Below are 27,802 nucleotides of genomic sequence, written 5' to 3'. Positions count from 1 at the left end.
CCCTTCAGATACCCGAGGAGCCATGTGGAGGGGAGGAAGTAGCTGTGGCTGACCCAAACCCTCAGGGTGAGTGCTGGAAGCCCAGATGGCAGGGCCAGTGGTGGGAAAGGGCTGTGTTCTCCACTCAGAGCCTTGTCGAAGAACAAGGAGGTGGGCTGACCCATTTCACAGATGAAGAAATTGAGGCTCAGAGAGGCTAAGGGGGGTCCTTGGGACTTTCTAGCTGAGCTGAGCTGGAGTCCCAGCCTTCCGATCCTCTGGGGGGTCTCGCCTCTCCCCTGCCTCTGACTTGACCTCCCCAGCAGGGTAGAAACGGGCTCCCCAAGGCTCCAGAGCTAAAGTATGAGGGACTCTTTTGCAGAGACCCAGAAGGCTGCCTCTGCCCTGCCCACATGCCTTCAGGCCCAGGTTGTTGCGGTTCCAGAAGTGAACAGGTACTGTACCACCTCCCCTCTCCATAGGGCCAGCCCCCCACTCAACCTAAGGAGCCACTGGGGGGTGGGGACCAGCACAAATGTCAGGCCCACAGTCATTCCTAGGCAGTTTGGAACATTTTGGGAAGGGGCTGAAGGGAGCCTGAGGCAGACATTTGGGGGTTCTCCTGGGCCATGTGGACGATGTGGCCAAGAGAAGGGAAGGGAGGAGCCAGAGGTTTCTCAGCACCTGGGTGAAATGCCCATCCAGAGTGGCCAGAGCTTCTGACTTTCCCAGGATGCCAGAAATCCAGACTTTCACACAAAATCTCCCGATTGGCTCAAACATTTTAGACCAGTGGTGCCGGCCCAGGCAGGGAGCCTGTAACCTCCATGTTTAGGATGGCCAGCCTCAGCCACCAGGAAACACCCCCAGGAATCCCTCAACCCTTCGGGAGCACAGGGTGTGTGCCGGGTGTGGGATGGGGACATCTGGGGCCAGGCTAGCGGGGAGCAGGACAATGGGGACAACTGCATCTGATAGGGGTGGGCTCCGGATGGCATGGGGCATACCTGACTCCCAAAGACCTGGTGTCCCCACTTTCCAGAGAGGGACACAAAGCTCAGGGGGAGAGGACACTGTCTGAAGTCTCACAGCGGGGAGATAGAGGTTTGCCATTCCAATCAACGTCTTCAGGTTGAAAAACCAAGACCTCTCCTTGTCGATGGCCCCTCTGACCAGGCTGGGGCCGGTATCTCTGTCCCTTTGCAGTCCTAGTGCCTGGGCGCTGAGCTGGCTCAGGAGAGGTTTGGAGAAGGTCGTCCCGCAGCCCGTGGCTAGCGGTGGGCCAGCCCAGAGCTTGTCAGCCGGCCTGGAGGGCCCGGATCAGGTACTGCTGGGGCTGGAGCTGCAGAGGGTGGCGGGTGGAGGGCAGACGGGGCCGTGGGAGGCCAGGGCACCTGGGCTGTCTTCCCACTCCTGTCTGTCTGTCTGTTCTGGCAGGCAGGAGCACAGACCCATGGGCACTGCAGCGCTGGGGGCTCAGGTAAGGCCATGAGGCAGGCAGGCCTTACAGAGGTGGGGCGGAGGGGCAATTGGCATGGGCCCCTGAGGGGAGCCCACGGGGCTGAGTGTCTCCCTTGACTGGCCTTGGATTCAAACCTGGTTTTGAGTTGGGCTGACTGGGGTCTCTGGGCGGGCCCCTTGCTGCTGACCGCCCTGCTTTCTCCTGCAGCTGGGTCCAAGGAGGCCTCCAGGGGGAAGGATGCTGGGTGAGTCCCCGCCCCTCAGCGCTGGTTTGGGACCCGACATCTGCCCCAGAGCAGCTAAATAATTCGTGGGGCCCAGGGCAGAATGCAAATGCAGGACCCCTTTAAAAATTGTTAAGAGTTTAAGACTGTGATGACAGAGCATGAAATAAAAAAAGGGACCTTCTAAGTGTGGGGCCCGGTGTGACTGCACTGATCGTGTCCCCATGGAGCCGGACCCATCTGTCCCGGTGACAGGGTGCCCACTCTGCATTCAGGTCCCTAAGCAGCGCCATCCCCCACCCGCCCTGTGCCCAGGAGACCATGGCTGGGCCTGTTGGTCTGGAGCCTGGTCCAGCCCCGGGCCAGAATTTTACGTTGGCTGGTTTCCCCCACCACCTGAGGTCCTTTGGGAGTATCCAGCACAAGGCCTCCACTGTGCAGAACGGGAGCCGAGGGCCAGGAAGGGCGGGGTGAGGCCTGAGGCCCCAGTCGGGGGTCAGAGCAGTGTGGCTGGCCACTCCTCAGGCCACCTGGCTGACCACCGGCCCCTCTGCAGGCCCGGGCCCTGGCTGCTCAGGTGGTTTGAGCAGAACCTGGAGAAAGTGCTGCCTCAGCCCCCCAAAACCTCTGAGGTAAGTGGAGGAAGAGGGGAAGCAGGAAGCTGACCACCTGGGGGTCTCAGGAAGGACCTACCTACCCCAGCAGTGTGTTCCCACCCCCCTCCCAGGGTCCTGGATGGGAGGAGTGACTGCAGGAAGGAGACAAGGGGTTCAGGGGGAAGGACAGGCCAGTGCACGGTGGGCCAGGGGAGGGATTGGCAGGGCTTGCTTTGTTCCATGCCCTCTCTCCCTGCTTATGATCCAGGGCTGCAGAGACGAGCCCACAGACGCTGCCTTGGGCCCAGGTACGGGGAGGGGGCCTGGGAAGGGGCTGTCTGAGATGGTCACAGGCTGGGCTGGGGGAACAACTGGGGCCTGAGGGATCCTGGGGGAGGACTGTAGCTTTCATCCAGGCTAGGAAGGGGTTCAGGGCTTGCCGGGAGTGGTCTATTGTGGGGGCACTAGAACCCCAACCCCAGTCTAGGCAGGGCAGCCAGGGGCCTGGAACAGCCTCGTGAGGTCTTAGTCAAGTCCCTTCCACTCCCCGGGCCTTGGTTCCATGTCTGTCTGACGCTAGGGCGATCCCAAGGGCTCCCCCTAAGTCACGGTGGCCTCTCGAGTCTGACCCCCTGTGCCTGTAAGGGGCTACATGGACCCCTGCCATGTCATCTTAGTCTTCTGCTCTCCCTGCCACTTAGAGCCCCCAGGACACCCCTTGGAGACAGAGCCCACACTGCAGGACCTGGAGAGTCATCCCCTGCCCCCTCCTGGCCTCCCGGAGCCGGAGGAGGAGCTGACTCCAGAGCCCAAGCCCAGCTTCCAGGCTTCCTCCCTGCCGCCCCCTGGCGACCCTGCCAGGTGAGCCCACCTCAATGCCACACCTCCCCAGAGAGCCAACCTTCACAAACGCTTAAAAAAAAATTATAAAAGTAACACATGCCCCCAGGAGAAAATTCAAAGGGGTTTCCAGGGCTCCTTCCCAGGGCAACCACATCCACAGCTCCTTGGCCTTCCCAGCGTTTTCTAGGCACAGACAAGCTTGTGAGTAAGTTTCACTTTTAAGCACACCCACCTGACAATAGCAAACTGTATATACTCTTCTGTACCTTTCTTTTTTCACCCCAAAATGTCTCTTTGAAGTGGTTTGATACATTTAGGCCAGCTTCATCCTTTCCACGGCTGCGTAGTACTCCATTACACGGATGCACCAGCTTTTATGTAACCACGTGGTAGGCATTCAGTTTGTTTCCACTCTTTTACTGCAAGTGATAGCCTTGTACAGGCGTCATTTCACCACATGCAAGCAAATCTGTAGGGTAAACCGTAGGAGATGAAGTTGCTGGGCCAAAGGATACATGCATTAAAAATCGGGATCCGTACTGACAAGGGCCCCGCCCCTGGCAGTGGGCGAGGGGCCTGGCTGAGGTGTACCAACTGGGGGTGGGGTGGGGGTCGGACGCTACCTGCTGCCTGAGCTACCTGCTGGGGTCTGACCATTAGCTAGAGACTTGCCTAAGGAGGTCAGGGAGGGGGACAATGAATGGTCTTTGGGCTGGAGACCTGGGTTCTGGTCTGCCTTCTGGCAGGCTTGCTGTCTGCCTTGCATTAGGGGGGATCAGGCTCTGGTGTCACTTTCCTACCTGGACATGTGGCTGTCTCCCACCCACAGGTTGGTGGCGTGGCTCCTGCATAGACTAGAGATGGCCCTGCCGCAGCCAGCGCTCCGTGCGAAGGCTGAGGAGCAGGTGGGTGCTGGGCTAGGGGAGAGAGGGCCCTGCATGGGGACAGGAGGGTTGTTGGGAGCTCTGGCAAGAATGGGGAAGGAGCCTTCAGTGGGAGCCCAGCCCGCCCATTCCGCATACTCTCTGGGGCTCCACGTCTGCAGGGCTAAGCATGCTGGTTCAGCCCTGCCTGCTGAGTGGTCCCAGCTGTAGTAGAGCAGACAGGGGGTGGAGTGCAGGGAGGAGCCTCCCAGGATCATCAGGGAAGGCTTCCCAGTGGAGGTGGCCTGCAAGCTGAGACCCGAAGGAGGAGCAGAAAGCGGGTGTGTGAAAGTGAATGGGGGTGGCTTTGAAAGGGCCCTTTCGGGCAGAGGACACGCATGTGCAAAGGCCCAGAGATGAGAGAGGATAGGAATGCCCTGGGAAGAAGGTAGCCAGGGGCTCTGTGTGCACTGCTAACGACCTAAGACTCTAGCAGGGGTGGTGCCGTGTGGACAGCAGGGCCTCTGTCACCTCTTCCTGTCTAAGAACTTGGCCCTTGGCCCTTCTCTCCTGGAGACAATTGGCCGTCATCACAGAAGCACCGCACCTGGAATTGGGAGGTGGGAGGCCTGCTGCAGCAGAGGGAGGGCAGGGTCCCCCGCCTGCAGGCTGGGCCCTTGGGCTCCGTGCAGCCTCTAGGGTGGTAGAGGGAGCGTGGCTTTGGCGTTTCCCAAGAGCAGGGAAGGGGGCCTGATGGCAGAAACAATTAGTCATTGAAGATGCCGGGACAGAGAGCAGGGGCCCCTGAGGACCAAAGTAAGGGACAGGGAAGGCGCAGAGAAGACTCAGTGCAAACAGAACTTTGAGACAACCCTCCTGGCTTTTTCATGCAGAGAACCAGAGAGCGTGCTCCAGGCAGGGGCCCAGCCTGGGCAAAGGAGCTGAGGTGGGACCAGGCTGTCATTCTGGCAGGGGCAGGAGCAGAGGGCCACCTTGGAGGCAGGAGAGGAGAAGCAGGGAAGAGTGGAGCCCTGAGCAAGGGGATCTTCTGATAGTGTCCTTGTAGAGAAGAAGGGACGGTTGGCACAGGGAAGCCAGTGAGGAGGACACAGCAGTTCTTCCCCCTTTCTCCCTGTGCAGGAGCCTGGCTCTCCTGGGACGTGTGATGATGTGCAGACCAGTAAGTGACATGCTGCGGGGTCCTCACGTGCATCTCTGGGAGGGTTGTGTGGGCAATGGGGCTGTTCTCTTGCTGAGGGGTGAGGGCAGATGGACGGGGAACTGGATGCACAGACTCAGCTCCCTTGAGCTGGGAGGGAAGCCCCGCCCCTCATGGCCAGGTGAGTGTGGTTCCTTTTATCCCAGACCTGCATCAGGACTGGGGGACAGACTGAGGCCAAGAGGGGTGCGTTAGGGTCCAAAATCTGCCCTTGTTTCATATCATGGCCTCTGGAAATGTGTGAGGTGGACAGGGCATTCATTCATCCATCTATCCATCCGTCCATCCATCCATCCATCCACCCACCTATTCATTCATTCATGCATTCATTCACACATGTCACGGAGGGCCTGCTATGTGCCAGGCCTCTGGTGAGTGCTAGAGGTGGGCCAACCCCAGCCCTCCTAGGCCGATGGTGATGTTTATGAGAATTCTGAGGTGGGGATGGCCACCGTGGCCTGGAGCGCAGACAGGCCAGCCGACCGTGGAGCCTGGGCTGACAGAGCGGCTGTGGGAGGTGAGGGGTCTGTGTAACGGTGATGACATTGTGAGCAGGGCTCGCTCAGCCTCATGGAGTTCATGGTCACCTGTGGGACACAGAGCAGGGACCCCCATGGCTGCTGGGCCAGGCGGTGACGTGCCCAAGGTCACAGAGCAAGTTTTCATGGAGTGGAGCCTGGACTGCACTTGGCCTGGCGGCACTTTCCCAGCCTGGCTGAGGTTAGGGGAAGGGGGAAAGTTCCCTGGGACAGAGCCCCCTGCCCCAGTGCCCCCACCAGGGGTCAGTCGTTGAGAGATGGAGCCCCTGGCTCCCCTTAGCCTGTCCCTGCTCCTCTGGAGGGAGGCAAGACTCTCAGCCAGTTGTAGATAGGGTCTCCCCGTGTGTTGGAGCGTGGGGGCCAGGGGTCAGGGGTCAGGGGTGGGCACTAGGGCAGCAATGGAGTGAATCAACGCCCCGGTCAGGAACTGGGCGTTAGTTTCCTGGGGCTGCCATAACCCAGGACCACAGACTGGTGCTTCCAAGGAGCAGAAATGTACCCTCCCTCTGTCCAGGAGGCCAGGACTCCCAAACCCAAGTGCGGGCAAGGTTGGCTTTTCCCAGGGCTCTGAGGGGGACACCATCCCCGTGTCTCTCCTGGCTTCCGGTGGCTGTGGGCAATCCTCGGTGCCCCGGGCTCCTAGCCGCCTCCAGACCTCTGCCCGTGTCTGGCACATCCCCCTGCTTCCTCTCTTATAAGGATACTGGTCATTGGATTTAGGGCCCACCCTCAATCCAGGGCGATCCCATCTTGAGATCCTTAACTAATGCCATCTGTAAAGACCCTGTTTCCAAACAAGGTCACATTCACAGGTAACAGGAGTTATGTTTTTCAGGGACACTATTCGACCCAGTAGATGGGGTGATCCTGAGGGGATGGAGATGAGGGTCACCTTCTCCCTGTCCCGTCCCCCAGGCTTCCCCTCCTTCACTCACTCAGGCACTCACCCATTATGTCCCTGCGCCTAGCCACCCACCCTTCTGTCTTCTCCTCTGTCTCAGGGGTGGCAGCGGCTGGAGGCCTCTGAAACAAGGGAGAAGGGAGTCTGGGAGAGCAGACGGACAAACGGACAGATGATGGAAAGAAGGGTGTCCTGAAGAGAAGACCTGCCGGGGGGGGATGGGGTGGCCATGGACCCCCTGTGCTCCTTAAACAGTGGCCCCTGGCCCTCCCCCCACTCCCAGGCCGGGTGAGGGGGAATCAGAGTCCCTCCCACAGCCCCAGAGCTGCCTCTCAGAGACCAGGGACTGAGGCCGGCCCCTTTCCCCCAAAGCGAGGGGAAGGTCAGCTGGGGGCAGCCTGTGGCTTTGAGGCTAGATAGCAGGAGGACTTCCCTCTGGAAGGCTGGGAAAGCCCTTGAAGGACTGTCTCTGAGAGGACATGTGCCCAGCCCTCAGCGCGGTGCCTGCCACATGGCTGGTGTTCCCACAGGACACGGGTTTTCCCAGAAGAGATTCTTCTTAGGCTTGGCCTCGTTCCCTCCCCCAGAGGGTCGGGGGGTGGACAGCAACAGATGCTTTTATTGACATTAAAGAGCGTAAATCAGCACGTTGAACCTGTGATCCATGATATGAGTACTTCAGACAGGCTAAAACGCATGCGCAGATTTGAAAAGTGGGTGGACTCGGTGTGGCCTGTGGTGTGGGGGATGCAGGGAGGAGGAGGGAGCCACAGTCCTGAGCTGCTTGCCCTAGGTCCCCGCCAGTCCATGGATGTCTGTGTTTGGGGCAAGGAGTGATTTTAAAAATTAGAATTAGTTGACAATGTCTAAAAAGCAGGTGGCTTTTCCATAGAAGAAGGCTGGCTTTCTCGAAAATTGGGAAGATCCAGCTGTAACAGGCCCACGCTATGTGCACCGCTTCACCCATATACACCATCTGCTCGGCTGGGTGGGCCTTTGAGCATGAGACCCCTAAGGTCTCAAACTGGCGGTGAGGGGACAGTAGTCCTGGTAGAAAGAGAGGGAGAGCTAACCCCAAGCCCTTGAGGCAGAAGGCAAAACTAGAAAAGTTAGGGACTATGTTTAGGGAACTAGGCTGTGGCAGTGGGGAGCCACTGAAGGTGGCTGAGCAGAGGAGTGCCTTTAAAAGAATACTGAGGCTTAGCAAGCATTGCACTTTGGGCCCCAGCCGAAGCATCCGGGACCCAAGCCTGCCAGAGAGGAGGGAGGCTCTGAGCCAGGGCTTGGGCTGTGCCAGCAGCCCAGGGTCTGGGTGGGGGCCTTGGCCTCGATATTGTGTCCCCTGCTCCCTGTCTGCTGGTCCTGGACACAGGAGTTCCTTTCCCAGAGGAGGCTGATGGGCTTCACAGCCGGAGTCAGAACTCCACTGAGTGGCCCTGAGCGACATCCTAGGCTGGCAGAGAGGATGCTGGCCAGGCGGTGGCAGGCCCATACGGGACTCCAGGGGCAAAGTGTGAGCCCCAGAAGAAGCAGCAGTTTCCACATGAGCTTGAGCACCCATGGTGGCCCATTCGTGACCCAGGCGCCTGGGGGGCCCTGGAAAAGCCGGACAGCTGTGAATCATGTGTCTGCAGAGAAGGGCTCAGAGCTCCGGGGAGGGGGCAGCGGCCCCTCATCAGGCTTGCTCGGGCCCTGCCCCAGGACCAGTGTGGCAGAGTGCCCGCCCTTCCTGGCTGGTACCGGGGGCACCATCCACCCCGCCACAGAATCTTTGTCTGTAAACTGGGGACAGCTTGGGGCAGGCCTTGTAGGCCCGCACAGAGCAGAAAGGAGGAAGTGCCTGTAAAAACGCTTACTCCCTAAATAGTACCTAGAAGAAAAGGTTAATGAAAGGAAAACAGGATGTAAACAAGGACACCTGGACTGCCAGGGAGGCCCTCAGGGGGCACATTTATCACCTGGGATAGTCCACCAGGGAAACAAGGCGCAGGAGACCTGGCACTGCCTCTGCCATCCTGTGTGGCTTCGGACACGTCACTCAGCCTCTCTGAGCTGGCTCTCTGGTCTGTAAAATGGGAGAGTACACTTCTCACCCAGCAGGGTTGCCATCAAAGCTAATGAGCTCACAGGCCAGGGGATGCTCTGTCCCTGGGATGCCCCCTGCTATGTCCTGCAGGAACTTGTACCCAGCGGCTGCTCAGGGTGGAGACCCCGCACTGTTGCTGGATGGAAACATAGAATGACACATGTGACACAGCCCACCACCAGATTCGGGGCCACATGTGGAAGAGCCTCCCTGGGCAAACCCCAGGGCTGCTTGCAGGGCCAGAGGAGCCAGGGCTGGCCGTGGGAGAGGCCTGTTCAGGGGGCGTGTGGGAGGCTTTCCCGGAGGGCAGGCAGGTACTCCTCTGTGCGGTGGGGTGACACCTGCCCCTAGAGGCCAGGAGGCGGCAGCGGAGAGAGAGGTGGCTCTCAGAAAGGATTCAGCCCTGTGCCTCACATGGGAGAAGCGCCCCATAAAGGAAGGTGTTAATCTGCATCTCGGTTTGCTCGTGGATAGAATGGGGAATCACATGTAATAGATGAGAAAGCAAATGGAGATAACGATTGTTCCCACTTCAAAAGGTTGATGGAAGGGCTGATTGAATTAATGCATGTAATTCTCTTAGCACAGGGCCTGGCACTAGTAACTGTTGTCATTATTATTATATATTATTCTGCACTCTGAACGATAACTTCCAAAGTCACAGGATGAGGCTGGAGGCCATCTTCCATGTAAAGTCACCATTAGTAACTCATGCTTGGCTTGAGGGCCACCTGGATCCCCGGAGCTTTTGAAACACCTGGCATCCAGGCAATTTCCTCTTTCTCCTCTTTTCTTCTGCCTGGGGGTAGGCTCAGCTTCCTAATGAGTCTCCCCTGCACCCACTTCTGCCAAGCTCACAACCCATGTTTTCACGGTTAGGGACCAGGGTATGTGGGGAAATGTTGAAAATTGCAGACTCCTCTCTGAAGGTGGGACCACCTCCATGAGAGAGTTGACCCCCTTAGAGGGCAGAGCCTCTAGGTCTACCAAGGAGAAAAAGACTCCCAGAAGCAGGTACTGAGATTATGGGCATGAAGTACGCTGTCACCAGTGGGTGGGATATGGGAGTGGGCTGTGGGTAAGCTTTCTCTGCATCCCTTGGGACATTGCAGGCCATCCTGCACCTGGATGTGGCTGGTGGACCTCGAGCCTGGGTCTTTCAGTGTCACCTGCAACACTGGGGTTAGAAGCAGTTTCTGCTCCACACAAAACCCAAGAAGGGGGTCTCAAGGAGGAACAAAGACTACCTGCAATGGAAGCTCCGTCTCAAGCAGCAAAGAGGGGGGGAAACGAATGGAAGGAGACAGGGTGAATGATCGTGGGTGTCAGTCCACCACTTTGGCGCTGATCTGGTTGCTAATGGTCCCACTGATAATGATGCTGTGGCCAGGGTTGGCTGAGGGCTGCTGCACAGCTGGGAGGACCAAGGCACCCTGTGGGGTCCCTGGGACTCAGAGCCCCAAGCCCACTTTCCCCCACACCCTGTGTCCTCTGCAGTCAGCATCCTGCCCGGAGGGCAAGAGGAGCCGGATCTGGTGCTGGAAGAGGTTCACCCTCACTGGGAGGAGGCTGAGCGTCAGGAGGGCGCCACCCGCCCGCAGGGCTCAGAGGCGGTGGCTCCAGCTTATGAAGAGGAGCATGCGGCCACGGAAGAGATGCCCAGGTAGGAGACAGAGAAGGCCCTGGGCAAGGACTGGGAAGATAAGGGGCACACAGCACAGAACCTCAAAAGCATACAAGGGCCTAGAGAGTGAACCAAGCCTGTCTCTCCCTCCTCCCCTCCCCCCAGACATCCATCCCTTCCCCAGGGGCACAGTGGCTGCCGAGTTCTTCTGTACCATCCCAGGGACCACCTGAACATGAACTCCCCTCCTTTATTTTTGCACAAAACATGGCCTAACCCATGCACCTGCCTATCTGCACCTTGCTACATCCATTTAGCAATTTAGCTTGAGGTCTTTCCACCTTCAGCACGTAGAGATCATCTGCATTTTTTTTACGACTGTGTTGTATTCCATCATATGGACATGCCAGAATTTATTTAACCTGTCTACTGTTAATGGGCATCGAGGTTGATTTTGTTATTGTAAGTAATTCTGCAACAAGCACTCTTGCACAAGCCTGTGAGTGCATTGTAAAGATGGGGAAACTGAGGCTCAGAGAGGATCAGGGGCTAAACCGTCACCATCAGGACCTCAGGCCGTGAAGAGGCCTTGCTGCTAGAGCGAGCCTGGGGCTACTTGGGTGGGGGTCCCCAAGTTGATCCTTTTTAAAAAAATATTTTATTTATTTATTTTTAGATAGAGGGGAAGGGAGGGAGAAAGAGAGGGAGAGAAACATCCATGTGTGGTTGCCACTTGCATTCCCCTTGCTTGGGACCTGGCCGGCAACCCAAGCGTGTGCCCTGAGTGGGAATTGAACCGGTGACCCTTTGGTTCACAGGCTGGCACTCAATCCACTGAGCCACACCAGCCAGGGCCCCAAGCTGATTCTTGGTTGAGGGGTTCGGATATGGCCTCAGGGGTCACAGGACATCTTACTGAAAGTGGGGGCAGGCAGTGGACTCGGGATACCCCCTGCAGAGGGCTCATCTATTGCCTCTGACCTCATTTCAGGGAGCTTCCCCGGATTCAAGAGGAGAAAGAAGAAGAGGAGGAGGAAGATGAGGAGGAGGAGGAAGAAGAAGAAGAGGAGGAGGAGTCTGAGTAAGGCACTTAGGCCCTTGGCTAAGGAGTGCCCAGGGAGGTGGGGCTGCAGGGAGGGGCGCCAGGCTTCTGGGGTGGGGGTACTCACAGGAGTGCCTTCCTTTCTTCTGTGCTGGTGCCTCTGGGCGCAAACCACGGAGGCTGGGGGAAGTGGGGGTGCCCCACCCACAATGCTCACGATGACCTGGGACTCATAGTACCCACGGTCCCCCAACCCCCCAACCCCACCCCCTGCATATGTGCAAACAAATATGAGAATGCATCCTCCACGGGGAGGGGGTGGGGGGGATTTTGTTTATTGTGTTTGCTGCCATGTCCTCAGAGCCTCGAACAGTGCCTGGCACGGCAGGCACTCCATCAGTTTGTTTGAGTGCAGGGACAGATGAACGAGTAGACGCAGCAGCGGGCTCCCGGCTCTCCCCTACAATTAACTGAGCCAAGGCATGGAGCCGGCTTCCTCCCGCACAGCGCCCCCAGTGGTCGCCCAGTAAGGCTGCGGTGGATTCCACTCCCCCGCGGGTTACTGGCTGATTTCTCCGCCCACACCCACAAAGATCTCAGCAGTAACACACACAGGAGAGTCCAGTTAAAATGGAGGTTAAAGAATGGAGATCAGGAACCACGAAAAGTTAGACTCATCAAACTTGCTGAGAAACTCTATCTTAATTATTCCAACCACTAAAAAGAAATAGTCACTAGGTGATATGATAGAGGTGCTAAATGTTACCACAATGGTGACCACAATATATAAATGTTATATTAACATTTATATTAACAGTAACAAATCAACCTGACATTTCACACAATGTTGTGTCAAGTAGGTTTCACTTTTAAAAAGCACCAGAACGGAGCAGATTTGCAGGCAAGCGGGCTGGACTGAAGGCAGGAGGCAGGGGGGAGAACAGGGAGGTGAAGAGCAGGCAGCTGGATGCCTGAGTCTGGAGTTAAGGGAGCGAGAGGTTGGGCTGGAGACTGGATGTCAGGACTCTAGGCGTAGATGGAGTTGAAGCCTGAAAACCACGTGGCTGGAGGAGATGCCCAGAGAGTGGGTACGGAAAAAGGAGAGGCCCACGGGCCAGATTAGAGCCAAGGAGATGGGGAGGAACAGCAAGAGGTGAGGAGGAGGCTCAGTGAGGGGGAAGGGAGGGAAAAAAATTCCAGGCCCAAAGGTTGGAAAGTATTTCAAGGAAGGAGGGAGTGATCCTTTGCCTCAAGAGTAGCCCGCAGGTCCGGGGAACGGTAACAATGTAGCTGTGGAAGTGATGGGCGGATCCTTCGAAGGCCTTGAACTTGACTTCCTGGGAGCAATGGGGAGCCACTGAAGGTTTGTGAGCTGGGGAGTGGCACAGTCTGGCTGCTGCGCTGTGGAGAGAGGGAGGCAGGGAGAGCAGGGAGGAGGCTGCTGTCCACCCCCTCACATTATGCCCTGTCACTCTGCCCTCTGTGGTACCCACTGGCCCACGTGCTCCCTCCCTGACCTGCCCTTCCCGCCGTAGCCCCAGGGCAGGGTAGCACCACGAGTGTTAGGGGCACAGGCTCTGCTCCTCTCAGTGGAGAGGCCTGGGCCAGCGGCACACCTACATGAAGCTTCTACCCCACACCTGTAAAATGGGGGCCAACAATAGCCCCCTGCAGAGTGATTATGGCCCCAGCTGTGACGATGGGCATGGTAGGATCTGGGCTGGAGCAAGTGCCCCACCGAAGGTCCCTGATGTTCAAATCCTTGCTGAGGGCTGTGTTCAGTCCCTACCAGGAAAGAGTTAAACTGATGAGACCAACACAGGATTTCAGGGCAGGAAGCCTGCTCAGTGTCATCTGCTTTTAGTCCACCCCTGCCTGGGTCACATATAATATTTCCATCCTTGGCAAGAGGCCACACAGCTGCTTGCTTCCCCCCACTGATGGGGAGCTCACCTCTCAAAGGCTGTCCATTCCATCCACGTGCACTTCTCACTTATGAAATTAATTCTTCCCTTAAAACAAAATGCGCTTCCTTATGATTTCTGTGACCCTGGCCTCATTCTGCCCTCTGGACCCCCCAGGGCCTGTCTGCTCTCACTAACAGGTGGCTGCTCTTCCCCTCAGTGAGCACCTTCGATGCTGCATAGCTTCTGCAGTGTGGCCTTGTTCGCTGTCTGCTTTCCACCCGCGTCTGTGTAGAGAGTACCAGGCGGAGTTGTTCCCCACTAAACCCGTGTGCCCACACCTGGGCCCGAAAACCCCTTTCTATGCGCCGTTCCTGAGCCGAAACACCCTTTGAAGGCCAGTGATCCAACATGCTCACCCACACGCATGTGCACTACTTGTGGTCTCAGTGCGCAGTGCACACGGGTGCGCACACACTGTCGTAGACACACCAGCACACACGCAGTCTGCATATACATACAAGCTCACATGCACACACTTGCAGATACACTACCCCCTGCACGTGTTCTCATGCACACAAAGCCCGTGCATTCAGTTACAAATGCTGCAGGCACACACACGCTCCCACAAGTGTTTACCCAGACTTTCACGCTCGGGGACCTTTTGGGCCCAGCACCCCAGGCAGGGATGGGGGGCTCTGTGCTGAGAGTGTGATCCCAGAGCCCGGACCAGAGGGTTCCAGGGTAGGCAAGGGGCTGGCTGTCTCTGGCTGGGGAAGGATGCTCTTAACCAGCTTTGTGGAGGCACAGGGGTTACTGATGATGCTGGCAGATGGTCACCTAGCGACCAGGTCTCTGCGGGCAGCAGCTCAGCTTTTCCTAGCAACCGCAGACTTTTGGTCCCCACTTGGCCTCCCGGGGGTGTTTCTGCAGAATTCCCTGCACATCCCCTCAATCTGATTAGAAGCAGGAAGAATTGGTGGCTCCTCCGTCACCTGAGCTACACTGGCTCCAGAGCCAGCCTTACAGGCTCAGGGCTGGTAGGTGCTTGGAATTCTCCACTCGCATGCCCTGTCTAGGGGCTTGGGATGAGCACCATCGCCCCCAGCTGAGCTCCCGCGCCATGGGCGTCCTTGTCGGCCCAGACAGCGAGACCCAAGTAGGTGGCTGCTTCTCCCTAAGGACTCCCCTCCTCCCTTCTTTTGGGGTTACGGTGCTGGGTGAAGAGTCTGCTGAAGGTGACTGTGAGGACCTTAATTTGGGGGCACAGCCTGCTGGGCAACTCGGGGGAGGAGGAGTGGGCTCCCGGCTGCCACTGCTCCTCCCTGAACCTTTAACCCTTTGACTTGGAGAGCCCGGGGCTGGGAGGGGTGCTCTGTGTCTGACCCTCCACTTGGAATTCCCTGGGATTTGGGAACCTTCCAGAAGTTGATGGCCTGCTGCTTCTGGGCCAGGGAAGAAGGGGTCTTGGCAGGTACTGGACACACTGCCGACCAGAGGCAAATGTGACTTTAGGCACCTAAGTCCCCAAACAGCCCCTGGCGGCATGGACAGGGCCACGGTAGGGCTGGTTAGGTGTTTCAATGGAGATGTTTGTGCAAAGCGCTTCCCAGTCCACGTGGGTGGTTCATAGCCCTGAAGGACGCTGCCTCCACTGGGATTGATAATAGTGACGATGAGAACGATCCAGGAGCAGCTGTTACTCGGTGAGCACTTGTTTTCTGTGCCAGGCACTGAGCTTCGGTGTCTGCTGTGAATCCCATTTCACAGGTGAGCAACTGGAGGCTCAGAGACAGGGGTGTCTGCCCGCAGGCACAGAGCTGGCCTTCTGTCCCAGGCCAGGCTGGCTCCAAACAAACCCTTGGCACCACGGACAGGGAAAGCTGCTGACCAGTCGTTAGCAAGGGAGAATGGAGAATGACCCCTGACATGGGGAGTCTATTTTGACTTTTCCATGGGATTCTCAGTGGCCCTCTGACCTCACCAAAATGAGTCAGGCGGCACAGGCGGGGCAAGTCCTACGCATTTGACAGGTGAGCAAACTGAGGCAGCCCGAGGGCTTCCCAGTAACTTGCCCGTGGCCACTCAGTGCCTTTCTGGCCTGACTCTGGAATGATCCAGACCCTGGGCAGCCTCTCACCGGGCTGTGGGAAGCTCATTTCCCGGAGCTTTGTGCTCTGAGAACCAAGAAGGGCCTAGTTCCCACAATGCTTTTAAGGGCCCACAAGGACGTTTTAATTTCTTTTAAAATCAGACTGAAAACTAAACTTTGGGATGGAAGAGAATGTGTTAATATGTAATATTAACACATGAATCTTCATACAAATGCAGTTGCAAAATGTAATTTTTAATGTGATTTGATGGAGGCAGTGGCCCGTGAAGCCTGAAGTGCCTGGCCCAACGGATGTCATAATGTACCCTCGCTTCTGTGAGTTGAGTCTCTTTAAGGGAATCTTCCTCCCTGGGCAGAGTGGGGAGTATGACACCAATAAGTCAGGCCCCTCACGATGGAAATACTCGTACGATGAAGAGAAATAAAGTGAGTTGGGTCTTTGGATTCTGCAGACACTCACTCCTCCCTGTCACATGAGGTTGCGGAGACACTCAGAGGTGGGCAGCGGAGTGTTACCTGCGTGGCCCTGGGGTCAGAGACACTGTGTTTTATCCAGACTTGCCTTGTACAGGCTGTGTGACCATGGACAGGCCACCTGACCTCTCTGAGCCTCTGATTTCCAAACTGGAATGGGGGTGGTCACAGCCCCGGCCTCCCAGGGTCACGTGGGGGAGGATGCGGGGAGACTCTGCCTGCAGAGTATGGGGCGCAGCGCCCAGCACGCAGCCTGTGGGAGCTGCTCTGACGATAGGGTTGCCCGCTGATCCTGCTCCCAGGGTGCTGGCTGCAGACTGCCCGGGGCTGCACTCTGCCTCCACCGCACCGCCCGCCCCCAACCTTGGGAGGGCCCAGAGTGGTGAGTCCAGGTCCACCGCAGATCACCCTCCGTGAGCCCCTTGCTGACAGGTCTGGGGGGTGAGTGGGCTGTTAGGAAGCAAGATCTAATATCAGCCCTGATCTGAGTCACATGTTAACCCAGAGGTCACACGTGGGCATCTAAGGCCCCAATTTAGCCTGGAGACAGGCTCTTTGGAATATCTACATGTTAACATATAGATAGATTAGTTTGGATTAATTATCAGCATCAGGAGATTCCACCTTAGAACATGTAGTTTAGGCTCCTCTAGAAAATCAGAAGATCTGGCCGCTGGGACCCCATTCCAAATGGGGTTGGGTTGCTGACTCAGGAGGGCATGGGTTCCCTGATTTGCCGTAGTCCTCTCTGCTCCCTACAGCCTCACCCCTGGTCCTTGTCGCCTGTGTGCCTGCTGCCTGGACCAGGTGCTGCCTGGGCCAGAGACCCCTGAGAGCTTCGGCAGTTGCAGTGTGGCTCTGCTCCCAGCTGTGGGAAGGAACACGGGGCTGGTGTTTGAGGGTTTGTGTGGAGTGTGGCAACGTGCTGTGTGATTTCGGCCAGGTCAGTTCACCTCTCTGGGCCTCCCTTTTCTCGTACTCCCTGCCCTGTCTGCATTGTCACCAAGGTTGCCTGGAGACTCTCAGAGAGGAAATGCTGGGCACATATTTTGAACACCATACGGTGCCCTTCGATCCCACCCCAGAGGACAGTTCCTCTAGCTGTCCTCCACACTCTTCTTTGCACATGCTGTTCCCCCTTCCTGGACACCCTTCCTGGACTCCCTTCCCCGCCTATTCCTGATGGTCAGCTCATCATCCTTAAGGTCCAGCTCACAGGTCACCTCCTCTTGGAAGCCCTCCTTCTGAGGCAGAATTGTGGCTGTGCCCTTCACAGCCCCTGAGACACAGCCCTCACGTGTCTCAGACTGGGAGGCTGTTAGCAGGCCACGCAGTCTGCCGCCCACCCTGTGCTGGGAGCCTCTGGAGGGCGAGGATCACGGCATCTTTGTGCCCCAGTTCCCGGCACAGGGCTGGCACTCAGCAGCGTTCAGGAAACATCTGACACCCCTAACCCCAGCCCTTTCCTCCCCGATTCTGGGTCACAGTGTCCTGCTGGATAGCTGTCTGGTGTCAGAGGCCGGCGAGGACCCGAGCGGAGTAGACAGGACAGTCACCCAGAGGGCCTCATGCCAGGTAGGTATCACCAGGCCTGGCACTGGCTCCCTCTGAGGCTTGGGCTGGCTTCAGTGGAAGGGGCTGAGGCCTTGTCCCTTTGCTACAGGGGACAAGGTCTTGTGAGGTGCCCGCTGGACAGAGGAGAGCAGGGTGGTAGGGGCTGCAACACCTTGCTTGTACCAGGGGTCCGATGGTGTTTGGAGGGGCCTGAGGTGGCAGTGGGTGGGAAGCTGCTGGACCTCACATGGCTGTGTGACCCTGGACAAGCCACCACCCCATCCTGGGCCTCAGTGGCCGCCTTTGTAAAGTGGGGCTAGCACCTTCCTGGCTGCTGCACACAGCTGTTCGCTGTGAAGTGCGGTGCCCGGCGGGAGGACTGTGGTGGCTGTGCTCATTGCTTCGTTCCGGCATGCGTGGGGGTGTGTGACAAGATCCCCTTGTTATATGTGACAAGTCGGGGTGGGGCCTGGGGCTCCTGGATGCACCACCCCCTTCAGGGTGGAGGCTACCTCCCCGGATGCCCCAGAAGGTGGGTTGTGCAGGGCTGGGAGGGGGCCTGGTGGTCACAGCTTCTGTTTCCCCTTTATTTTTCCAGGAGGAGGCCACAGCCGCCAGCTCAGGAGGTAGGTGTGTGGTGGGGTTGGGGGTTACAGAGAATGTAACCGGGGTACTTTAAGTCTGGGGCCAGCCTGGGTGCAGGGGCACCCCACCTCCTCTCCCTCCATCCGCACCATCCCTATACCCCTCCACCTGCCCGTCCTCAGGCAAAACCATCCTTTGCATCTTGGGGCCACATTATCAGAGCTGGCTGATGTCTTTCCAAGGGCCCAGGGGGATGGCACCGAGGACTCGGGACTCCAGCAGGCCTGGGAAAATGCTCTCAGCCAGCCCCGCCCCCTCCCTCATTGAGGACATAGCTCCCTGGGCTATCACCCCGTGCGGGTTTGGCTCAGACATAACATGTCACAGTGACAATTGGGACCAGAGCTTGCTGAGGGCACCACCCCCGGCATGGACCCTAGAATCCATGTTTCTTGATGAGCTTTTTCTTGCTGCTAAGGTCTCCAGACTGGACCCGGCATGCTCCCTCCCATCCAGGGACTGTGGGGACAGAGTCTAGGGGTCCAAGGATGTCTGGACACCGAGTCCGGGCCTTAAGAGCTTCCCCTGGTGTCACCCTGGCTGGTGTGGCTCAGTGGATTGAGTGACGGCTTGCGAACCAAAAGGTTGCCAGTTCAATTTCCAGCCAGGGCATATGCCAGGATTGTAGTCCAGGTCCCCAGTAGGGGGCGCACGAGAGGCAACCACACATTGATGTTTCTCTCCCTCTCTTCCCCCATCTCTAAAAATAAATAAATAAAATCTTTTAAAAATCACCACATACTTAAAAAAAATCCTGGTGTCTGGCCGGACCTCAGGCTATTGAATCAGAATCTCCGGAATGGGCCCAGGCATCGGACATTTCCAGTGTTCCCAGGCGATTCAATGCATAGCCCCGGGAACCCGGGGCCTAGGAAAATTTACTGCTTCTGTTGGAAGTGGAATTACTGAGCTCCAGGGTTTCTGTCTTTGGGATGGAAAATCCTGCCAGGCTCGGAATGTTTGAGTCCCGAGTCTGTGAGTCTAAGGGTCTGGGAGTTCTAGGTCCTTTGATTTTGACTTATTTTGAGTCTCAGGTGGGAAATGCTCCCGGTGGTTGGTTAACAGAGAGAGTGCAAAGGTCGGGGGTGGCTCTGGGCTGGTCCTCAGAGCTGTTGGGCGGACTAGCCACATGATGTAGTGGTGCATTTTGACATCAAATTCCAGGGACAAGAGGGACGCCCCAGACTCCGTGTGAGGCTGCAACAGGCACAGGCAGGCACCGGGCTGGTCTGTGTTGGCCCCGCCTCCCTAACTCTGTGCTCCTCCTTGCAGTCCCCAGGGTCCCGCCTCCACCTGAGACTCCCGTGGTCCCAGCACCATGGCTAATCCAGGCCATCCAGGCCGGGACGTGGAGCTGAGTCGCCTGGTCCAGGACCAGCCACCTGGCCAGGTGTCCCCTGGGCTTGCACCCCCAAACCTGGTGGAGCACCTCCCAAATGTGCCCAGCTACCGCCCCCCAATCACCCGCATCCCTGTCCTCATCTCCCGGAGGACGACCTTGTCCAACTCCAGCTTCGCCAAGGTGACCAGGAGCTCCGTCCGCCGTCTAGGTAGCATTTCTCCCCCCCACCCTCCCAGCATGCTGACGCCTGTGCTGTGTGCTTCTGCATGGATGAGACTATTTCCCAGCATGCTGCTGTGGTCAGGGGTGGGACCACGAGTTGGGCTCATGGAAAACCACTCTTTCTTCCTCTGCTATCTATGCCTTCATTGTGTTTTGTGGTGACTTGAGGGTCATTAGACCCCTTCTCTCTGTGCCTAAAATTCCACAATTAGCAATTCATTTCTTTGGGTTAAACAGTGCTTTTGGCAGATCATCAATTTTTATGCAAGTAGTCACTCACACCCTAGCATGAACGTCACTCAGATTTCCAGGCCAAGAGGCTTGGGGCAGGGAGCTGGGTGGGGAAAGAGAATAAGTGGAGGGGAATGAAGCAAAAGAGGAATGTGGGTGTCCATTTCAGACAGACTTTTCTGACCTTGAGAGTTTGCTGGGCGCTGGCATTTCTGAGGACTGCTGCTGTCTGCCCAGCAATTTCATCTCAGGAAAGGAGAGGCCCCAAGGCTGGCAGGCAGAGCATGGGGAGAGGCATCCTCAGGGCAGGGGCCGAGGTGGGCCTGCCTGGCTCTGTTTAACTGTGACAAGGTCCCCTCAGTGGCCTTCAGGCTCACTACTTGCTGCCTGATGACAAAGCGCTCAGAGACACATGGGGCCTACGTACCCCTGTCATTTTCCACCTTAACACAACCCAGACCCGCCCACTTTCCCTTTTGATCTGCTTATTTTTGGATGATGCTGGCCAAGGTCGCCTTGACGTTGGCCAGTAGGTAGAACCGGACATTTCCTGCCGTGAGACCCGCTGTTGTCCTTCTCTTCTTTTCCCAACTTGGGGTGGGCGTAGAGAGGGCGGGGGTGGCACGCAGTCATCATACCACAAGGTGGTGCCCAGGTTCAGGCTTCCGGGCGATCCCTAAATGGGCTCGCCCCCCAGGGTCCCAGACCTTCACCCCACATATCACTCCAGGGTTTTTAGTCTGTACCAACTCTGCTTTTATTTGCTTACAATTGTTCTTTCAATGGGCGTGCTTTTTTATTGGATGATGCCTACCTAAGCAGGAAACTTGCCTTGCCTATTAAAATGAAAACCGACGTGGCTTGCCATAAATAGAAATAACCACAAAGACACTGAAAACAAAGTGTTGGTGGTGCTCTGTAGTGAGACAGGGTGGCTGGCTGAAGGCTCCCGGCTGAGACCTGCTGTCCCAGCCACACAAAAAAGGGGTGAGAGCAGGTCACTGAGGTGTTACGGCCATAGCAGCGCGAGCCTGAGACTTCCTCTTTGTCCATTCCGACCTAGACGGTAGAAACGAGGGGAATGTTCTCATCTGTGCTGTCCTTCACCTGCTCTGTGCCACCTAAAGTCTCCTTGTATCCTCCCTGGCCCCTGGGAGCCCCACACTTTGAGAAATACTCCCAGGGACACATTGGGAGAGAGGGCGGAACCGGCTGTGGTAAGATAAACGACTGTAGCTGCGGCGAAGTCAGTGACTGCCGTGGTGAGAGCATTAGCAGTGACGCTGCTGCTTGGCACCCGTGCGGCTGGGTTTAACGCAGCCTCCGCGTGTGCTGGTCCCCAGCCTCAGGACGGGGTAGAGTCTAAGCTCTGGGCCAGGCTGCCTGGGCCCACAAAACAGGGACGACCGTGCGAGCCACCTCGGAGAGCGGCTGGGAAGGGTAAAAATGAACATGTGGAAAGCACTTGGAGTTTAGTATGACAAAGGCCTGGCGGGCACACAGAAAGTGCCTGACTGTATATATTATTATTCTCAGTAATTATGAATATTATTCCTTATATTCTGAGTAATATTATTCTTGTTCTATAATGTAAACCAATATGATTTCTATTCAAGTGCCCACTGTTTGAGAAATGGAACCACCAGGCTTAGGGGTTTCCCTCCTCCCCTGGGGCGACCGAGGCAGCAGGTCTCACTCAGGGATGGGGGAGCACCTGCCCCCGCCCAGGCTCCCTGAGATGAACTCCTGGATGGGGAGTCCAGGGTGCTTTCTGGGGGACCATGTCAGGGGCAGTGGGGCCCTTGTCTCTGCTGCCTCCGTGCCTCCGCCCCCCTCCAGCTCCCTTCTTGAGGTCCGCCAGGAAGCAGCACACGGTCCCCTGTTTTCATGCTCTCTCCTGCTTCCCACAGCCCAGGGCATCTCTTGTTAGTCTGGCCACACTTCTTACATTCAAAAAAGTCTCCATTCCTGCTCATTCTCCTCTCCTGGGAGCATGGGGCCTAGTAAAACCAATGCCCCGAAGTCCTGACACCTGCTTACGTTCCTTCCACCGACCTCTGCTGTGTGCTGGCTTTCCCCGTGGTGGCATTAAGAAAGAAGTCACAGGTGTTTTCAGGATGTTCCCCTTCCCCACTGGGGGATGTGTCCCTGCCGGGCTGATACCCAGGCCTGGGCCCAGCTGCTGTGGGGAGGTCACCTGCCCAGGTGTGCTGAGGCATGGGGGCACCTCCTCAGCCCCTCAGCATCCTCTGAGCTCCGCCTCAGAGCAGACCTGGTCCCAAGTCCTCGGGGTGGGGAACAGAGTCACACCCAGGCTCCAGGGGGAGGACCAGATTCTCAGGGTGTGGGACTTGGCACCAGGCCTCTCAGGCCTCAGGAGAGGGGTTGGGTTGATGGATTTGAGGGGCTCCTGGCATGTACAAAAACAAGGAAATACCGAAATGGGCACCCAAGGAGGACTAATACTCACTACAAAGATAGGCAGTTACCCCTGACTGGAGGAAACTTCCAATGTCTCCATTTGAAGCCCTTCAAGAGAGTGAGGCCATGTGCTTCTGGCCCGGGCCGAGGAAGGCACCATCACCCCTACCTTAGGTTGGGGAAACTGAGGCCCAGAGAAGGGAAGCAGTTGAGCCAGGCTGTGCTAGGCTTGGCCCTAGGGCTTGGGCACCCCCAGGTTCCCCATGCCTTCTTTGAGTGGTGATCCCCCTCCCCACAACCCCAGATCCTGATGCTTTCCCAGGCCCAGGGAACCGAGGTGGGGCTTTGGATACCTGGGTGCCAGGCTGTGTGCAGGAGCTCCTGAGGCTCCTGTGGTTCACAGCTTCTTTTGCGGGCCCTGGACTGGTGGCTGGGGTCTCGTGGCCCTCGGAGGCTCCTGGGCTCTGCGTTCCTGCGTGTCCTGCATGGGGCCCCCCAGTGGAACCCACTGGGAGGCAGCTGCCAACGCTGCTCCAAACTGCTTTCTGCTGCTTCCCTGGAGGACACAGCCGGCAGGGTCCCTGGGGCCTGGCTTCTCTCCCTCTCTCTGACTGTCCCCTCCTTCCTCTCCCCAAGTGCCTGCCACGAAAGAGCACCCCGAAGTACAGGTGGAAGATACGGATGCTGACCGCCACCCCCTCATCGATGAGGACAAGCCATCCTCACCGGAGTTGCCACCACCTTCTCCTGCCAAATCCAACACCCTCACAGTCCCGGGGTCAGCCGCAGGGACCCGCAGGTCACCTTTCATGCTTCTCTTGGGCTTTTCACAGTGCCGTGCCACCTGCCCATTTAGCAGAGGAGGAGACTGAGGCCAAAGAGGGGAACAGCTGGCCCAAGGTCACTCGGAGAGTTGGCTTTGGAACTGGGGCTGGGCCCTCCCTTCCTGGTTACCCCAACTCCAGCGTGGGGCTCTATAACGAACTCTCCAGGGAAGCCCTGACCCACCCGCCCTCAACTGTGTGTAAGAAGTGGTAACAAATGGGACGAGGCTGAATTCCAGCCCCCATTTCATTACAAAATAATGCCATGGAAATGCCAAAGAACACTAGAAAAATAATCAACCATAAACCCACCACACTGGGTGATGTTTTATTTTCGTTGTTCTCTTCCACACCTTGTTTACGGGCCCGTGCCTTTCTGTGCTTTTGATTGAAGGAGTGATTTGGATTAGATTTCATTTACTGATCCCCTTTACATTTTGCTAGCCTGGCTCCTTAGCACTCATTCATGATGGCCCCAGGACACTGTTGCAGCTCTGGGTACCAGACTGGACTTCCATCCCCTCCTCCCAGGCACTGTCCATACGGCGCTATGAACTCTCTGCTCTCGGTCTGTGGGCTCCGTGCTCGAGTGGGACTCCTGGTCAAGGCTGCAGATGTTTCTAAGCCTCCTGAGGTAGATCTGTGGCTGCGTGGTTGGAGCTGGTTTTGGACCGCCCAGGCCAGCTCACTGGGGTAGTCCTGTGTTGAGCAGTGGGCAAACTGTAAAGTGCAGTACAGGGCCTTGTGAATGACCAGAGTGAAGCTGAAGGGCAGCCACCAGTGCTCTCCAGGCTCAGGAGAGGGCGCCAGGCTGTGTGCAGGAGGGCTGAGTGTGGGTCCCCGCTGTGGGACTTCAGCCTCAGTCTTCTCATGTGTGTGGCCATCCCTTTAATTAGAGTGTGAACATGGTCATCCATGAGTTTTGCCATCCTAGGCGAGTTGGCAGAAGGTAACAGGACAGTTTCAGAGCCCTCCTAGCATGTCCCTGTAGAGGCCCCACTGGTGGCATCCAGAGGCATGGGGTTGAGGATGGAAGAGTCCCAGGTGGCACCTATACGCCATCGGCTGGGACCCCAGAGGCCCCACGTGCAGCGCCTGGTGGCAGACTTGGCCTGGATGATGGGCGATAATTTAGTGCTTATCCTCCAGAGAAGGAACCCGGAGCTCCAGGTGGGGAGGGTCACCTTGTAAACTAGAACCTGGACTCCATGGACCCCAACATTTCCAGCTGGGGACATCTGCAAAGGGAGGGAGGCTGAGCCTCCAGGAGAGTTAGCCAGATGCAGTGGGAGCCCCTGGGACTTCACAGCAGCTGAGAGGGTGGTGCGACAGAGAAGGGGGGGTGAGCTGGGGAGGGCAGCGACTTTACACTGGGACGGGGAAGGGAGGAGGACGTTTGAGCTGAGGCCTGACTGACAGGTAAGTGTCTCACTGAGTTGGGGAGATTTAGTCCCGTTTCACAGAAGGGGAAACCGAGGCAGCCCAGAGAGTTTAAGTAACTTGCCAAGGTCACACACTGGTAAGAGTCAGGGTGGGACGCAGGCTCAGGTTTGCCCGGGACTGAACCAACGCTATCACTTTGATGCTCGGCCAATGAACAGATGCGGAGACTGAGGCCCAGAGAGCAGTTGCGACCCTCCCTTCTCCCTTTTGTCCCCTGCAGGCCAGTGAGGCCCCTGGGCAGCACCATCGCCTGCCCCACCCCCACCCAGGATTTGGCTTTGGGTGACCTGCAAGGGTCAAAGTTGGCCCCCTTCGCCAGGGCCCCTACCCTCGCTGAAGGCCCCTTCCCTGTCTGTGTCCCTGCAGGAAGAGGTTGCCCTCCCAAGATGATGAGGCTGAAGAACTCAGGGTGCTGTCACCAGCCGAGACCCCCGTGATCGCCTGGTCGGAGACCCCCTTTCCGCAGGACACCGAGTGAGTGGGGGCCACATCTGGGGTCTCAGAGTCTGCAGGTGGGTGCATATGGGTGGGCGGTGAGTGGGAGAGACCATGGATGCTTTTAGAGCCCTCCACCACAAGGCAGACTCTGTCCGTGACTTCCAAGAAGTGAGGCACAGCTGGGCCTCTTGCCCACGCTGCTTCTGGCCAGCCTGGGGGTGCTGCAAAATCTGAAAAGTGGGCTCAGACTCTGGGTCCAACTGCGTCCACGGCCAGCTGTGCTCAGAGACGGAGGGGTCCCTGTGCAAGGGCTCTGTTGTGAAGGAGAGGCTGAGGGGAGCCATAGGCAGGGGCTGGCTCCTGCCCCTGGACCCCTGAAAGGGGCAGAGAGGAGAGGAAGGACCAGGAGGAGCCCAACCCAGGAAGCTCGTGAAAAATATAGACTCCCAGGCCCACCCAGGCCTGCTGGATCAGGACCTCAGACGGAGGGCCTTGGGAACTCCATCTTTACAAGCTGCCAGAGGTTTCGGCTGCAGCCGGTCTGTAGGATGATGTTGGAGGCAGCTGAGGTGGCATGGGGACCTGTCTTTCACAGGCAGCCACCCCCTGGCGGGGCGGACAGTGGGAGATGTTTTCCTGTGGCCTTAACCTGGTCAATGGTGAGTCCCCTCCCAGCCGCAGCTCCTGGAGTGGCCCTAGGGGTCACTGGGCTTTTCTTCCAGGCTTTTTTCTATCCATAGCTTCTGGAGTTTATTAGAGTTGTGGAAACTTTAGAGTAGTTAAAGAAGCAGGAAAAAAAAACCCCAAATTTACCAATATTCCAGTGGTTCATTTTAGCATATGGTGGAGTCACATCTTAGGCAGTAGGGTGGGGATTTGGGCAGGGATTAGTATCAGAAGATAAGATGGAAATCAGGCATAATAATAAAAATTATCCTTGAGAACTCGCCAGGAGGTCAAAACACTGTAGAAGCCTATCATGTGTTAGCTAGGTAGCATAAGCCCCTGTAACAAATAGACCCCAAAGATTCAGTGGCTTAAGGAGCAAGGTGTCTCAAGTGTCGTGGTCCTGTCACTAGTCGTCTGATTCAGGTCATTGGAAGGCTCTACTCCATGCAGTCCGTTAGGGGCCCAGCTGGCAGCGGCTCCCAAGGTCCCGCTGGTCACCACTGGAAAGGGAGAACGCCGGGCTGTTCTCTGACAAGGAGGCGTTGGGTTGCACCTAACAGATCTCCTTACCTCCCCTGGGTGAGCGCTCTCACGGCCACACCTGGGGAGTGTGGTCACTGGCTGGGCGTCTACACCGCAGCAACCCCTCCCCATGGGAAAGTGGGGCTGCGGGCCAGCAGCTGGAGTCTGCACCACACCCACGCTCAATCCCAGTGTGACTTCCTCAGCTGAGCCCAAGAGGAGCAGCCGGCTTGAGCTTGGTGCCTCAGTATATGGGGGAAAATAAACCAGGTCTGAGAACACCAGAGTTACAGCAGCTCAGCGAGGTGAACACAGTGAGCCACTCTGAGGGGAGCTGATGGACGCGGCCTGCATCAGCTGGCGGGGGGCACTCACTACACGCTCAGTGGAACGTCAGGCAGATGCTCGTTCGCTTGTTCATTCGCTCTTTCTGTCTCTTCCTCTGGTTGTGAGTTCATCGTTTAAACACCTGCAAGTTAAAAGGACGCATAACGTATCTGCACTGTGTTTTTGCCACCCGCTGTTTCTGAGGCCTAAATAGCCATCCCCGTCTCCTCTCTGATCTGTGTCAAACACGTGTCTCCTGTGGACCCTGCACAGGGACTAACAGCCCTGAACAGTGTTTCCCCCACATCACAGGTGGAATCAAAGGTTGTTCAGAGCGGCCCCTCTGAATCAGAGCCTGCCTGGTGCGTTTTCTAAAAGCTGGGCCCCCGGGTGTTATTCCCGGGCTGAGCTTCCCGCTAGGAGACAGTAAAGTGGGTTTGATGTTTCTGATTTCCAAAGGAAACTGGGGCAGGCTTCACCGCCCGCAGGCCAGGTGGGATTGAGCTCTTGTCGGGGGGCTCAGGGTCCTTCCCACTCAGCCTGCTCAGCCCTGGGCGGTGTCTCCACAGCGGCCAGGACCGGGCGTCCTCCACAGCCAGCCAGAACAGCGCCATCATCAACGACCGGCTCCAGGAGCTGGTGAAGCTCTTCAAGGAGCGGACGGAGAAGGTGAAGGAGAAGCTCATCGACCCAGATATCACCTCTGATGAGGAGAGCCCCAAGCCCTGTGAGTCCATAGCTGGGGATGATCCCCCGCCAGGGATGGTGTGGGATCCCCAAAGCCCCCTGCCAACTCATGGTGAGGGTGGTCCCCCCAAGTGACTGGAGTGTTTGAGAGAAGTCCAGGTCCCCACTGTCTGGATTTTGGGGTCCTCCGTGTATAGGTTCAGCTATCTACCCAGGGGAGGGACGAAGGTCAAAGTTCTGACCGATGATCAGGTTATACTTGGCTCCCCATCCCACAGAGCAAGTACCCTCATTGACCCTTCTGCCTTCCCCCACTGGCAGGCAGGTGGCCCGCCTTGGGACGTACCTCATGGCCTTACTCTCAGGCGGTGTAAGGCAGTTGTATTTTTAGATGCCTCAGTTGCAATATTCTGATGGGGCTACATAGAATTTCCTACCTTCAAGGTGCCAGTGGTCGGGGGGAAGGAGCAGAGGTTCCCAGGTCTTCCCAAAGGAGGACGTGCCTTAGAACTTGTGCCAGCCAGGAACCTAGCAGAGCCTGACTCCGCAATCCTAAAGCTAGAGACATGGCCATATCGAACCTAGAAGAGCCAGTCTCTAGGTCACCAA

At 57.2% G+C, this 27,802-nt stretch overlaps 1 protein-coding gene across 2 annotated transcripts in view; it reads left to right on the top strand.

The window, feature by feature from the left end:
- The window catches only part of CNGB1 (cyclic nucleotide gated channel subunit beta 1), a 65,605-nt gene that overhangs the window by 13,183 nt on the left and 24,620 nt on the right, over nucleotides 1–27,802 (top strand). For both annotated transcript variants that reach the window (XM_053915629.2, XM_045188360.2), the window contains exons 3-19: nucleotides 9–66; nucleotides 362–434; nucleotides 1,186–1,303; nucleotides 1,417–1,459; nucleotides 1,649–1,685; nucleotides 2,221–2,296; nucleotides 2,529–2,568; nucleotides 2,962–3,121; nucleotides 3,933–4,008; nucleotides 5,107–5,146; nucleotides 10,209–10,374; nucleotides 11,327–11,416; nucleotides 17,356–17,443; nucleotides 18,021–18,048; nucleotides 22,920–23,082; nucleotides 24,917–25,024; nucleotides 27,076–27,233. In XM_053915629.2, coding sequence (XP_053771604.1) covers nucleotides 9–66; nucleotides 362–434; nucleotides 1,186–1,303; nucleotides 1,417–1,459; nucleotides 1,649–1,685; nucleotides 2,221–2,296; nucleotides 2,529–2,568; nucleotides 2,962–3,121; nucleotides 3,933–4,008; nucleotides 5,107–5,146; nucleotides 10,209–10,374; nucleotides 11,327–11,416; nucleotides 17,356–17,443; nucleotides 18,021–18,048; nucleotides 22,920–23,082; nucleotides 24,917–25,024; nucleotides 27,076–27,233 — 1,522 coding nt within the window. The remainder of the gene's footprint in view (nucleotides 1–8; nucleotides 67–361; nucleotides 435–1,185; nucleotides 1,304–1,416; nucleotides 1,460–1,648; nucleotides 1,686–2,220; nucleotides 2,297–2,528; nucleotides 2,569–2,961; nucleotides 3,122–3,932; nucleotides 4,009–5,106; nucleotides 5,147–10,208; nucleotides 10,375–11,326; nucleotides 11,417–17,355; nucleotides 17,444–18,020; nucleotides 18,049–22,919; nucleotides 23,083–24,916; nucleotides 25,025–27,075; nucleotides 27,234–27,802) is intronic.

This window comes from Desmodus rotundus, chromosome 12, assembly GCF_022682495.2.
Source record: "Desmodus rotundus isolate HL8 chromosome 12, HLdesRot8A.1, whole genome shotgun sequence".
Lineage (NCBI taxonomy): Eukaryota > Metazoa > Chordata > Mammalia > Chiroptera > Phyllostomidae > Desmodus > Desmodus rotundus.
Note: the sequence above shows the minus strand (reverse complement) of the source record. Positions and strands in the feature narration are given on the sequence as shown.